Source organism: Gastrolobium bilobum, unplaced genomic scaffold (assembly GCF_033153095.1).
Source record: "Gastrolobium bilobum isolate Gb01-03AN ecotype WA unplaced genomic scaffold, APGP_CSIRO_Gbil_v1 utg4095, whole genome shotgun sequence".
NCBI lineage: Eukaryota > Viridiplantae > Streptophyta > Magnoliopsida > Fabales > Fabaceae > Gastrolobium > Gastrolobium bilobum.
This window is the reverse complement of record NW_026898132.1, coordinates 155,981-170,420: the sequence shown is the minus strand read 5'-3', so window position 1 is coordinate 170,420 and position 14,440 is coordinate 155,981. Positions and strand designations below refer to the sequence as shown.

Genomic DNA, 14,440 nt, shown 5'->3' with positions numbered 1-14,440 from the left:
GGCATTAGTTAGAAATAAGATAATTAGAGACTTGAATTTTTTAAAAAAAAGTAAAGAGTCAATTTAATTTATGAAGAATTCCATCACATGTAGTTTATATAATACAGTTCACTTATAAATTGCTGCCTGTGTTGCAATTTGTGAATCTAATTGACCATCATTAAAATAATTTTTATTCAACATTTTAACATAAAAAAATAATAATTTTAAAGGTTGAGAACCTTGAAATGCTTGTGTAAAGTGTTGTCGTAATGAAATTATTTTCGAATAAAAATTGTGTGCACAACAATGCCATTTAATGCCTCAACTTTCTTTTCTGTTCTTAAAAAGTAGATCCTAGAGATCTGACCAGAGTCTAGGAAAATATCTTACAAACAAACATTTGGTTGAAAATTATAACTGCTCAAGCGTTTTGCTGATAGTTGATGTTAAAAACAGACGAAATGGCATTTTTTAAAATATGCCTAGGAGATTACTAGAAGCATTTGCTTCACATCAGAAATAAATAGCGACCAACGGAAACGAAACAATGAAGAGGAGAATTAAAAAAATGTTACACGAAAAAGAACAATACAGATTGATATCAACTATAGAATAGATGTGACTTCGGCTTCTGCTCCACCTTTGCTTCAAGGAAGAAAATAGTAAAGAAAGAATTATCATGAATCTCAACTGTACACAATCACGCTGAACTTTGTTCGAGTTTATTGTTCACTAGGAAGCACAGAAGATATCCAATCAGAAGCTACCATTTGAATATCCGTTTCAATATGAGGAGAAAGAGAGAGGGGAGTAACTGCAACCTGTTCATCCAAATCAGATGCAATATTCATTTAGAAGAAATAAACAAACTTGGTTGCATACATACTAACAGCCTAATGAAGGTGCTTGCATGCCGCCATTAAGAACATAAAAAAAAAAGGTATAAATTAAAAAAAAAAAAAAAATAATAATACATTTCACGTTAGATAATCTGATAATCATGCTTAAAGATAATTCAGTTCTCCAACTTACAAATCCCCTTTCAAGTGCCCAGTAATCCAGATCGTCATCTATATCTTCCTGCTGCTTATTCAAAAACTGCAAATACAAGTACAGTATAGCTAAGTTCACTTCTGGTTAGAAACAACTTAAAATCATTTAATTGCCATACAAACATAAACATATAAAAGCACTGAAGTGAAAATAACAATCTCAATCATATGTGATGAGAAGTGTAATTTGTAGAAGCACATAATTAAAATATATCTCTCTTCCATACCTCTAGTCTGAAGTACTTCTTCACCCTGTTGGAATCAGGTTTTCTTGCAGCTCCAATTGATTCAACAATCTCCAAATTCTTTTTCTGTGTAGTTAATCTGCGAGCTGCACCCTGAAGTACAGCAAGAGGTTAAAGATTCTACTATCAGCATCAATAGATGCACTAAAATCCCTCCAGATTACACAGAATGCACAAAAATGACATTATTTAGGGCACCCACAGCAGCGGAGGCATCTCGGCCAAGCTGGGCAAGCTGAAGACCAAGGCCTTGTTTACTGGCCAAGAAATGACCAGGAGGATAGTGGCTAGTTGAAGCCGCCTGCCAGTTCAGAGTGGATCTCCACATACTTTGCTTGGTCAATCTGAAGCCCTGTCCATGTAACAATACCGCAGAAGTCATATTAGAATCTAAGCACCAAAAATAGTTCACTAAATTACCGAGATCAAAGAGAACCAAAATATAAGAACAGTGAAACTAAAATGTATTGCCTAATTACAAAAGGGTAACAGAGGTCAATCAAAATTCCACACTTTCACTACCCTCTCTGAGAAAGAGCAAGTTTCCAAAACAAAAAGCCCATATATCCATATAGGTAATGTTCCTCTGTATATTTTCCCATCCTACAAACCACGTTTTTGTGCAACTCATGATCAACTTCCAGTGGAGAAGAAAAAAAGAAGAATAAGAAGAATCACACTTTATCATGTAACTAAAAGCAGCAAAAATTTCACGGCCATCCCACAAACAAAAAGTTCACTGAAACCAAAGCCTCTTCAGGTTCCTTTGGCTTTCTCAAGACTCTGTAAGTACTTACAAGTCCCACCACATATGTATCAACTTTCATTTTAACAAAAGGAAAATCCCACCACCAGATTTGATTATCAGTCAAGAATCTCATCCATACTGGATTTTCTACAATGTATGGGCCAAACTTAGAGCATTTTCATAAGACAGCAAAGTGCTTGATAAAAGTATACAAATTATAATGAAATTTGCAGACCTTGTTACTTAAGGGTGATGTAGGAATTTCTATATTCAGAAAGCAGCTTTTGGGAAAAGTTCCATTTACGACATCCCTGATAGCAGCATTTATTAATGGTAAACAAAGTGCTACTGCATCCTTGAAATCAGTTTCTTGACTTTCATCCTTCTTCCTGCAGCAGGATATGGTAACAATTCACGACCTCCAGCAGTCTAAAATGCAGTTCAAACTGGATATAATAAAGAATAATCCACATACCAATTTAATGATATTGACAACGAAGGTACACCACATAATAATGCCTCTCTTGCTCCAGCAACAACACCTGAGTAGAACCTGGTGAATCTTAAAGTATTAGAAGTTTTGACTATGCATAAGGGTGCACACAGGTTTAATATAAACTAAGATTGAATATTATCAGGGGGAAGTAGGAATTGTATACTAATATGGATTTATAAATTTAACTCTATGCAGAACGGAACAACTTACATGAGATGACCACAACTTGATCCCCGGTTAATTCCACTAATAACCTGAAATTTATATCATATTCATCCATAAATTTTAAGTATTTTATTAATTAGAAGAACACAAATAGTCATCAATTGTATGATATAAATGCTAACCAGCATTGGCTTTGACCCTGAAAACAAGGCCCCAGATAATGCTAGTGAAACACAATCCACAGGAGTTCCTGAATTATATATCAGAAAAGAATAAGAAATCCATGCAAGTATTGGTAGCTACAACTACAACTATAAAACCACGCAAAAATTACCAAACTCTGGATGCATTATATTAGTAATATAACAGCCAAGTAAATATGAAAATCAGTTGTTATCAAAAAAAAAAAAAAAAATATGAAAATCAGTAGCTATATGTCCTGAATTTCCATAGAAGATTATTGAGAAAGATTTTTCCCCCTACACAACTAGAAGCAATCCAGCAAATCCACATCATTGATGAACTAAGTTTACGTGAACTTGATACATTGAATAATAATTTTCTTTTCTACACAACTAAAAGCAACCCAGTAAATCCACATCATCTATGAACCAATTTAAATGAACTTGATACACATGGGATATAACAAACAAAGAGGAATGGTGGTGGACAGTAAATAACAGACCAAGTTAAACTCCTCTGAAAAAAAATGATTCCAAACAATTTAGAATAGTAATCACATTAAACCCGATACAATCCCATGATAGTATATTTAAGAAAGCTGGAAGAAAGAGTAAAAACAGTAACAGAAGTTCAAAAAAAAAAAAAAAAACATATAACTGAAGTCATACCTGAAACCTCAAAGGCTGTAGCACCACTAATTTCAGCAGAACATGCTTCCACCGTTTCTCTAAGAGTCACGGAGTGCCCCGAAAGCGATTTGTCCCTAAAGCAATCATTTTTACGAACTAACAAATTACAAAGACATCCCAAGTTCAATAACAGAACCAATTGATACAAGACAAAAAAAATTCCAAAATTTGAACGAAATAGCCAAATAGAGAAAGAAACCAGAAAAATCACTGAATCATGAAACCATAAACCAAGTAACTCACGATTGAGGAACGCAGACATGAACATTGTAGAGGCCCTGACGAACAAGGGCTTCAACGAGGTGTGTAAGACCCGGGGACTCAATGCCATCACTGTTGGTGACCAACACAATGGGCTTGGAGCTATTGTCAACAACAACATCCTCATTAGTGGTAGTGGTAGAAGAAGAAGAAGAAGAGAGTTGTGACTGTGAATCTAAGGGTTCAGCATTGTCCATCGATTGTTCAACACCTTCTTCTTCTTCTTCGGTGCCCTTTCTGCTCAGAAGCACTTCTTGGAGGTTGGAAACGAGGCCTGGAGGCATCACGTTCTTCACGGAACTCAACGACGTCGTCATGACACAGAGGAAGATACTTGAATGATGCTGGTGGAATTGCAAGATTGAAAAACCTATGGGGGAGATTTTTATTTATCTGGTAACAATAAATTATTAGAATATAATAAGAAATATATTTTGCTGAAATGTTATTAAAAAATTGTTTGATATGGTCATATTTTTTCGAAATTTTGTGATTTATTTTAGTGAGTGTGTGTTTAGTTGACTGTGAAATATTAGTGAGAATATACGATTATTTTACTAAAATAACTTTACTTTTACTTTTTAATATTGTATTATATTCAACATTATCAAAAAGTAGGGTTATTATTGTTCACAACATTTTGGTTCTCTTTTTACTTCTCGGAAAAACTAATATTTCATCTTGTGATCGAGAAATTTAGTACCACTTTCATACATAAACGGTAAAACCGGGCAATATTGTTTCTCAGGAAAAAGTGTAATATTTTTGTTACCAATTGTGGTCTTCCAATTCTCCATGCCTAGCTTTCCAAGGAATCCAAAAAAAATCTGGGTATCAAACACCCCTACAAAAAGAAAAAGAAAAAGAATATATAAACAAAGGGGTTTAGTTTTCTTATGTGGTAGTTGACAACTGAATTTTTCTGCACAAATAAGAATCAGTGGGTTCCATTACTTTTTTAAAAAAAAAAAAAAAAAAAAAACTTAACTTTTAATGTCTGAACAGGAAATACTATTCATTCTTTCTGTGATAGAAAAATAGTATTTCCCATAAACAAAAAAAAAAAAAAAAGGAGGGTAATAAAGCGCCGAAAATTGAAATATGAAGAAGGATGGAACAGTTATAACTTATGTTACTGTTTAATTTAAAATTATTATGTTTTGTTGTATATTAAGCAAGAAGATTCACATACACATACATGAACTTATTTAAAAAAGTGAATAGAGGAAAATTAGTAAAGAAAAAGTGATTCTTCTATTCAAAAGATTATTTTGGAAGTTGGGAAAAAAATATAAAAAAATAAAATTAAACATTTTCAAAAGTTATTTTCCTCTCATATCATAATTTTTAACGATAATCAGACTACCAACCGATTTAGTAGTGGATTGGAATATGACAACCGATTTAGTAGTGGATTGGAATATGACACCTTAGCCATATTATGTGCCAGCACAAATTTATAATATCACAACTCATCTAGGTCGCGTGTTGCCATGAATTCTTATATCATAATCTGACAATTGAGCTAGATTGTGAGTTAACATAATTATCCGATCAAACTGTGACATCTCAACATATTACGTATCAGCATAAATTCTCAAATAATCATATATCAATGTAACTAGGTTACATGCTGACATAATTCTCGAAACATAATGTAACACTTTAACCAGTTACATATCAGCATAAATCTCAAACCGAAATATAATACCTTAACATTTTAAGTGTCAGCATAAATTCTCAAGTTGTTATATATATATATATATATATATATCAACTCAAATAGGTTAAGTGTTGGCATACTTCTCGACTAAGTACATGTCAGCATAAATTCTCATATAGTCATGGAAGAAGACATATTGGTTAAATCTATTCCATGTAATGTATAAGTAGTAACAAATATTATTAACGAGGTGTAAAACTTAGGACTATAGGCTTAATAACCCAACCTCCTTAGATATGTCTTAGCATATACTATCAATTAATGTACTCTTGTAATAATGATGTTAATATAATGTATTAAAATTTATGTATTTGAACCAATTTTTGAAAATTTATGTAAAATTTAGATTTTGCAGCCCTCGGGATGAAAATCCTGATGGACACTTTAGCACTTATTACTAGCCTACAATCATTTGTTTATCTGAATTTTTTTTTAATATATTTATTATATAATTTAATATAAATTCAGTTTAATCAGTTGAACATGTTGTTCTATCTTAATACTGTTTCTAAAAATAATTTTTAAATTTCAGAAATAAAAAAGAACCCATCTAATAAAGCCTATTTTTGTAAAAAAATTAAAATTTATAATTTTTTTATATTAAATTTAGAGAACATATTTAATTTGTTTTATTTTGTGTTTTGACATTTAACTTTCAAACAAAAAAAAAGCCCATAAAACACATATTTTCATAACTATTGTACAAAACAGTTTAAAAAAAAAAAAACTAGAACACAATTAACATACATTTTATTTCCAAAAGAAACACTAAATTTAATTATTAAAATTATTGAATAGGAGTAAGTTTTTTTTTTAGATAGTATTTCCACATTTCATAAGTATTTTTTTTAGACTTCATAAGCTTTTTGAGTTAGAGCCTAGAGGTGGAGCAATTCTTTTAGGCTATGTTTGGGAATTTGGAGAGAAAGGAAAAGAAGGGGGTAAAAGGGGAAGGGAGAAGAGGTAATTGAAGGGTATTCCCTTTCCTTGTTTGGGAGTTAAAAAACTGGTAAGGGAGAGGGAGAAATTCTAGAGTCCATGAGATATTTTTATAACTTTATCCATTTTTAAAATTAATATAATTATTACATTTTACAAATAAAATTAAGTTTAAAATTTCTACACAAAATTATTTATGTATTTTTTACACTACTAAAAAAGATCATATTTTCGACGAAAATTCTACGTTGCAAACGATAAAAATTCTGTGAAAAAAATTATTTTCCGTCGATATACTTTTCACCGAAAGGCGACAAAAGTTTTATTCGATGAAATTTTTTACAAAACTAAACTTTTGTCAAAATTTACGATGAAAATTAGTTTCCGTAAAAAATTTTAACGAAAATGATTTTGTTTAATATTTTTGACGAAAAAAGTTCGATCAAAATTTTTGACGAAAAAAAGAATTCAATCAAAAAAATTGATGGAATGTTTTTCGTCAAATTTTTTTGATGAAAATGTGTCCCAACGAAAATTTCGATGAAGATTTTGAAGGAAATATTTTTGTGAAACTTTCGATAGAATTTAGATTCCGTAAATAATTTTGATAGAATATTTTATTTTGTAGAAATTTTTTACAATAACATTTTTGTCAAAAAAATTTACGGAAATATTTTCCATCGAAAATTTTTGACAGATTATTTTATTGTGTCAAAATATTTTACAAAAACATTTTTTTGTCAAATTTTTAACGAAAATATTTTCTAGCGAAATTTTTTGACAGAAATGTGTTCTATTGAAAATTATGATAGAAATGTTTTTTGTTGAAAATTTTGCCGAAAATATTTTTGGTCTAAAATTTTCGATGGAAATGTGTTTCGTCGAAAATTTCAATAGAAATTTTTTCTGTCAAAATGTATGATGAAAATATTTTCGTCGAAAACTTTTAGCAAAATTTTGATTCTGTAAAGAATTTTGACGATTTTTTTTCCCGTCAAAAAAGTTTTAACAGAAATATTTATGAAAATTTTCAATGGAATTGTGTTTCGTTAAAATTTTTGAAGGAAATATTCTTCGTCGAAAATTTCGACGAATATGTTTTTTTGTCAAATATTTTGAGGAACATATTTTAACGAAATTTAGATTCCGTAAAGAATTTTGACACAAAAAATTTTCTATCAGAATTTTTTACAAAAATATTTTTCTTCACAAATTCTTACGGAGTTATTTTTCGTCTAAAATTTTCGCTGGAAATGTGTTCATTTGAAAATTTTGATGGAAATGTTTTTCGTAAAAAAATTTGAAAGAAATATTTTCTGACAGAATTTTTACGTAATTTTTTTCTGTCAAAAAAATTTGATGGAAATATTTTTCCTTGAAAAGTTTGACATAAATATTCTGTTGAAAGTTTCAACGGAATTTAGATTTTATCAAGAATTTTGAAAGAATTTTTTTTCGATAAAAATTTATATAAGTGATTATGGCCAATTCTTTTTTCGTCTCTATTTTTGACGTAATGTGATTTTCGTCAAAAATTTTGTCACTATGTTCGACGAATTATTTTTCATCAACAAATGCTATCGGTATTTGAGACTTTTCTAATAATGTCACATTTAAAAATGATTCATATTTATATAATTTTCACATTTTAATGCTAAGGTTAGATAAGTAATTTTTAATATTCTGTTTAAATCCCTCCAAATTGGGGGAACTTTAATTCTAAGGGTGGGAAGAGTTTTAGAGGATTTTGCAAAAATCTCCAATTTCCTTCTCTAATTTTTTTAAACTCACAAACATAAAAAGAGATTAATAAAACTCTCTTATTCTCTTTCTTCCCCTCCAAAAATCAACTCACAAACAATGTTTTATAGTTCGAGAGTACGGTGCTGCGAGCCAAAAATGAAAATTATAAAGAATGAAGAGTGAAATATAAAAAAAAGTTTAAAAGTATTTTTTTTTTATCAAAAAAGAAAAAGGAGCACAAAAAATTTGGTAGGCCGAGTGTATATTAAAAATTTCATAGGAATGGCATCACATAAGAAATATTTTCCCTTTTCATTGAATAGAAAAAGAGAAAAGTATTTGTCATTTTAAATGACATAAAGTTATGTCATTTTAAGAAAGAGATATACCCATAATTTTTTTTTATTTAAAATTTAAATTTAAAAAAAAAAACAACTACTTTCTCTCCTATGATTTTCATTTCTTGTGTCTATCTCTCTCTTAAAATGACGTAATTTGTGTCATCTAAAATGACAAAAATCAAACTCATAGAAAAATATCCAATTTTCAAATGTAAATAAAAACTTTTGTCTTTATATATTTTTTTTAAAATAAATTATATTTTATTTATTTTGATTTTACAACCAACCAAAAAAAAAAAAAAATCTGCCTCAAATCCTTGCTCATCTCCGCCACCAGTGCCACCACTACCACTTCCTAGTTCCAGTTTTTTTAGGTGGCAGCCGCTGCGAACAACTTCAATCTATTTTTATTCTCGTATTATATATTATATGTTAAAGCTTTCAGTTTGGTTTCTCGTTCTCCTCGAAACTCGGTGACTCACTTGCCATCCCATTGACCCACGAACCATGCTTCCCACAGGTTCTCTCTCTATTCTTTTTGTTTCTCGTATCAATGTATTGGATAAATTAATGGTTTTTGATTGTGGGGTTTTTCATTTTTCCTTGAATTTGTGGGAACTTGATTACCTGTTATGTATGTATCCATTAGGGTCAAGAAAAACTGTCATGGGTTAGTGAGTGTTTGTTATTTAAGGTTTAAAAGGAAAGACATGTGTTGAAACTTGAAAATTATCAGACTTTAATGGGCAATCAGCACTGCTTACTTAAGAGAGCTGGTGAGGATTATTGATTACCCACAAGTTGTAGGAATTTTCATCTTTTTAGTTTTGGGTTACAAAGGAGGTCCTTGGAACTTGTTAGGGCAGGGGAATGGAGAAAGATAGGTTAAGTGTGAGCATTGAACATTTACCCTGCATCAAGAGCTTCCCAAGGAAGCTGGGTATTGTAAAATAGGTAATGGTTGTCAGGAATTAAAAAAGTTGAATATTTACACTGATGAAGACATACTGGAGATGTGGATAATGGAGATAAAAGCTTTGGAATGAAACGTTTTTGGTTAAGTTGGAGTAATACAAAGGGTATGCAACGCATGTCTGGCCAGATACAAGTTAGCAATGTTTTGGAGGTGAAGATTAGGGATCATGTCATACCACAAGTTGCACTATTTAGGCTTCTTGGTACATAAAATAGAGAAATGCTTCGAGCGCAATTTATTATCACAGAAACTGCTTATCGAACTTGAAGGAAAATTCTACGGGACAACTATAAGACTCATGATGCTCTATGGTAGTGAGCATTGCAGTAGCCATGGAAAATGGATCCTTGGGGCTATATGTTTATTCTACAGGTGAAAGGAAAGCAATAATGCCAAAAAGGAATTTGAATTCACTTTCTTTTCATTGTTTTGTTAGGCCATAAAGTTTAAAAGGAAAGATAAAGAAATAAAATTAACCCCTAAAGAAATCGCTTTAATTTAATTGCAGTGAAAATGTCATGGACTCATGGTGCATTTTTCTATTAGATGTATACTTGTAGAGCAGAATAAAGTTTTTAAGTGCTTGAACTTTTAGTTATATTAGTCCAAGGTTTATATCCTAATCCTAAATATCTAAATTTCTCTTTTTGATCAAGGTGGTGCAAAATAGTGAGACAAACTGAAACAGAGGTCTTTCGGCTGTTAGTTTTTGTAGAAGCAACTTTAATCATGCTTTGACTCTAGTCTAAACATGGCTCAACTGTATATGCAAGTTAATCTGATGCAATTTCCGATTGGGAAAACAGACATCGAATTGACACTTAATCTGAAGGTCAGCTCTGAAACAATTAGTTGTAATCTTGACATGCACTTGTCCCGTGTCAATTTATTTTTGCTTAATTAAGAATAGCAGTGAGTTTGATAAGATGCCACTGCATAAAAAATTGGGGCTGATTCATAGTTATCTCTTTTTGTGATTTTTGGACAGTTCTCATTACTTTCCTAAATGGAGCTCAATGAAGATCCTGGGCCAATTGATAATTATGTACTCTATGATCAAGATAATCATGTTTCTTCAGCAGTTTGGGATGGACAGGTGGGTGGATTTTCTGATCTATTTACAATTTCTGTTAAGTCACATGATTTTTTATTTTTCAATAATATATTATTGGATATGATCATATTATTCATACCAAATCCACAGGAGCGTGGTGTGCTTAGATGCCATGAACACACTACGATGCTTGATCAATGGAAGCTCACACCTAAACAGATTAAGTTAGTTGAGAAGGCTGGTTTTGGTTACCTACGATTACTTCCTGCTATTAGTCTTGACAATGCACTGATAGCGGCTTTGGTTGAGCGGTGGAGGAGAGAAACAAATACCTTTCACCTAACTGTTGGAGAATTGACAATAACCCTTGAAGATGTAGCATTATTACTTGGATTGGCTATTGATGGAGAACCTGTGATAGGTCCAATAAGTGCACCAAGTTCAGTTTGTGAAAAATTACTAGGGAGAGTACCAGAGGACCTGAATGGTGGAATGGTGAAGCTTACTTGGCTCAAAGAGTTCTTTTCTGATTGTCCTGAAGATGCTTCACCAGAAGAAACTGTGCGCTGTACTCGCGCTTACCTTCTATACCTAGTAGGCAGTACAATATTTTCTACAACAACTGGGAACAAAGTCCCTGTTATGTACCTTTCTTTGTTTGAAAACTTTGACAAGGCTGGGAAGTTTGCTTGGGGTGCAGGAGCATTGGCATTTTTATATAGAGCACTTGGCAATGCCTCCCTTAAATCTCAAAGCACCATTAGTGGCTGTTTAACTCTAGTACAGGTTACAACGTTACTTCCTTTTACCCTTTTTTTGGCTGATAGTTTCAGTTTGAATACTGACCAAATAGTATTATTTTTAGTGTTGGTGTTATTCTCGCCTCAATGTTGGACTGCCAAAATTTAATCAAGAACCTGATAATAATTGCTTTCCCTTTGTGCTTAAATGGAAAGGGAAAAGTGGTTCGAGGACGAAATGTAATGTAGTGTCCTACAGAAAGGCATTGGACTCTCTTAATCCTTGTGATGTAAGTGTTAATAGTGTGTCTTATTTGATAAATTAGGTAGAAGGAGATAGTAAATCTGCTTCAGTGTTAATACACAGGTACAGTGGCTTCCTTACAAGGATATGGACTGTACAACCATACCAGAAGATATTAAAACTAGTCTGATTTTACGGGAATCTAGGACTATGCTATTGTGTTTTGACAAGGCAGAAAGGCACCTTCCAGATCGTTGCTTAAGGCAATTCGGCATGCATCAAACCATCCCAAAAGATGTGGAAAGGTGGGAGAGGAAGAGCCGTATAGTGGATCATGGGGTAGACTTGATGGGGAAAATGGAGTTGGCTCTCAAAGAATGGTCAGAGCGTTGGCTTCATATTGTTGAGGGTGGTGATATTGCAGATGAAAATGAGTACATGCAGTGGTACCAGAAGATTACTCGGAAATATATTGGGAGAGTGACATCATCTCTGGAGTCAGAGTATCAGAGAACAGTAAGTGTTTACTTAGTTATCATTACTTATCTTTCACATGAATATATGTTATGAGTACTTGACTGCTACATACTTTTACAGGTTACTGCTATGAGGGAAATTGCTAACATTGCAGATATAGTCTCAACAGAAGGGTTGGATTCTAATAATAGAGATTTACTTGATGAAGTGAAAAATATTGTGCATAAATGTTTGACAGAGCAACTTGAAGAAATACCAAAGGAGAAAGTGAGAAAGAAGGGTAGTCGGAAACGTAGGCCAAAGGACCACCTGAGTATGGAGTATGAATAGCACCAGATTATAGCAGTGACTGAAGCTGATTCTGACTTTAGCCCACAGATATTTATGACTTAAGGTTGGTAAAGGACGTAAGGTATATATAATCGAACGGTGAACAACACTATAAGAACATATCCTATAGAAGAGGATGGCATATTTATTAACGATTAAAAAAAAAATTTGAGGCATTTGGAAGCAGATAGTTAGTAAGTCATTGCTGTAAAGCTCCATTTGATCTTTTAGTTCTAGGCATTTATCGGATGTTTTCTTTATTCCTTTCTTTGTTCTTGATTTATGGCCTGGTTTTAACACGTTTGTTATAGTACTATAGGGGCTGCCCTTCCTTTTACTTTCCACCATTCAAATTTACTAGAGTCGGAATTTGAGTTAAAGAAGAACACGCTACCATAACCACCATAACATATTTGTTTTTCTTTTCTTTTTTAATAAAATTTCTTAAACAGATCATATACATGACACTGGTAACATATTATAATAATTTATTCTTATTAAGTTATACCATTTGAACAATATGAAACAGTGAGAAAGAAGTTTGTAGTGTAGAAAGAACTTAGTATTACAGTATGCAGAAGCTCAAGATGCAGATGCCCAATAGAAAAATAATCCTATTAATTGCTGTTTTCTTTGAGGGGGTGTTTGGTTCAGGAAATTTTTTTGGAATAGTAGAGAAATGATTGGAAAGATAGATAAAGTGAGATAGGTAGAAAAATGTAAAAAAAAGTTGTTTAGTGGGGAAAAACTTTACTGGAAAAATTAGGTAACTTTATGAAATCAACAGTGCATTAAAAGTCAGATAATCGGTTTTCCGAAAAATCCCACCTTCAAATTAGGTTTCTAAACAGTGCGGATATCTATGTTTCTCATAAATCCAGACAAATTGGATAGATGAGTTTTTGGTGAAAAACGTTGAAACAAACATGGTGTTTCTAAAAGCCATACTTGAGAAAGATAGATATCCGCTGAAAAGCTCCCAACCAAACACCACCTGATTGATGTGGAATGTTGGGTATAGGTTAAATTTTGATTAAAGCTCATTTTGGATCCCTAACAAAAACACAGTTTCTACTTTAGTCTCTTATAAAAAAAGATTAGCCCCAAGGTCACTAAGAAAGACAAACTGATTCCACGCTAGTCTTTTTGTCAGTCAAGCTCAAACGATGTCATTAACATTGCTGACGTGTAAGGTTAAGTGAGTTGGTCACATGCCATGTAGGAAAGAGAGAACTCACACAAAACTCTCTCTCTCTTTCTAAACACACAATCTGCTATCTCTCTTTTCCATTCCTTTGGCCACCTCCTCTGTGGCTGAACCACCACAGTTACCTAAAACTTACAAACTAACAATAACTTCAATCTGGTACACCAAATCAACCTCAACCAACAGCACAATAATCTCTTCGGCATAGCACCGTTATGGAAAGGGTTTTTTGGGTCATGGGAGTTGTTCAAGGTCTGCAGAAACTAGTGTTAAGTATCATGCGCTTTTCTCAGTTTCTTTGCAATGGTCTAAAGACTCTAAATGGTGGCCAGTTAGAAGATGTGGGCTTTGTACGGATGATAAGAATTAGGCTTTGTATTAGTTGAGTCTCCTCGTGCGTAAAAACAAATTTATTCCTTTTTTACCATTTGGACTGTCATCAAATATCTGAGAATCTTTTTATTCAGATACTCATCCAGTCAATTTTTGCTAGGTGTGACCACTGCTCTAAAGCTTCTACCTATAGCCTTATTTCTCAGGTACATTAGGGTTTATCAGGGAGCTTACACTTGTAGTGCCACACATGGATGATAGTTCTGATATGAAAATAAAAATGGATACAATTCTCCAAAGTGTTATGAAAATAGAGAACGGTAATGTATTGGCGTTTGAAATACTGTTGCAACACCAATGTTTGTATCTATTAAGCTTGATGCCTTAAAATTTTACTGGAGGCACTAATAGAATAATCTAGCAACTGAATTGTATTTAAGTCTAAAGCTATTCCCACTCTATAATAATGATACTTGCTGCAGCTACTAGTATTTGTATGATAACACCTTTGT

General features: G+C 32.4%; 2 protein-coding genes across 4 annotated transcripts; one reads left to right on the top strand and one right to left on the bottom strand.

The window, feature by feature from the left end:
• Positions 1-420: 420 nt before the first annotated feature.
• On the bottom strand, positions 421-4,138 carry LOC133313055 (uncharacterized). 3 transcript variants are annotated; one of them, XM_061514362.1, is made up of 11 exons: positions 4,033-4,138; positions 3,804-3,996; positions 3,540-3,634; positions 2,871-2,938; positions 2,734-2,777; positions 2,503-2,580; positions 2,263-2,416; positions 1,482-1,631; positions 1,262-1,372; positions 1,015-1,080; positions 421-803 (listed from the first exon to the last, which is right to left on the bottom strand). In XM_061514362.1, exons 1-11 carry the CDS (start codon positions 4,136-4,138, stop codon positions 705-707), a joined length of 1,164 nt encoding a protein of 387 aa, XP_061370346.1. In that variant the 3' UTR covers positions 421-704. The 3 variants fall into 3 exon arrangements, with proteins under 3 accessions (XP_061370346.1, XP_061370345.1, XP_061370347.1); XM_061514361.1 differs by having other exon boundaries at positions 3,804-4,138; XM_061514363.1 differs by lacking the exon at positions 4,033-4,138 and having other exon boundaries at positions 3,540-3,656; positions 3,804-3,903.
• A 4,785-nt stretch (positions 4,139-8,923) lies between these two features.
• On the top strand, positions 8,924-12,673 carry LOC133313037 (protein MAIN-LIKE 2-like). Its single transcript, XM_061514343.1, has 7 exons — positions 8,924-9,087; positions 10,200-10,375; positions 10,532-10,639; positions 10,748-11,383; positions 11,463-11,627; positions 11,705-12,097; positions 12,179-12,673. The coding sequence occupies exons 3-7, from the start codon at positions 10,550-10,552 to the stop codon at positions 12,386-12,388; spliced, it is 1,494 nt and encodes a 497-aa protein (XP_061370327.1). The 5' UTR covers positions 8,924-9,087; positions 10,200-10,375; positions 10,532-10,549; the 3' UTR covers positions 12,389-12,673.
• The last annotated feature ends 1,767 nt before the right edge of the window (positions 12,674-14,440 follow it).

Coding starts and splice junctions, on each gene's coding strand:
- LOC133313055 (XM_061514361.1), bottom strand. CDS start 4,138: ATGACGACGTCGTTGAGTTCCGTGAAGAACGTGATGCCTCCAGGCCTC. Junction 2,417..2,502: donor TTGTCAATATCATTAAATTG/GTATGTGGATTA, acceptor ATCCTGCTGCAG/GAAGAAGGATGAAAGTCAAG. Junction 1,632..2,262: donor CATCACCCTTAAGTAACAAG/GTCTGCAAATTT, acceptor TTACATGGACAG/GGCTTCAGATTGACCAAGCA.
- LOC133313037 (XM_061514343.1), top strand. CDS start 10,550: ATGGAGCTCAATGAAGATCCTGGGCCAATTGATAATTATGTACTCTAT. Junction 10,640..10,747: donor CAGCAGTTTGGGATGGACAG/GTGGGTGGATTT, acceptor CCAAATCCACAG/GAGCGTGGTGTGCTTAGATG. Junction 11,628..11,704: donor ACTCTCTTAATCCTTGTGAT/GTAAGTGTTAAT, acceptor GTTAATACACAG/GTACAGTGGCTTCCTTACAA.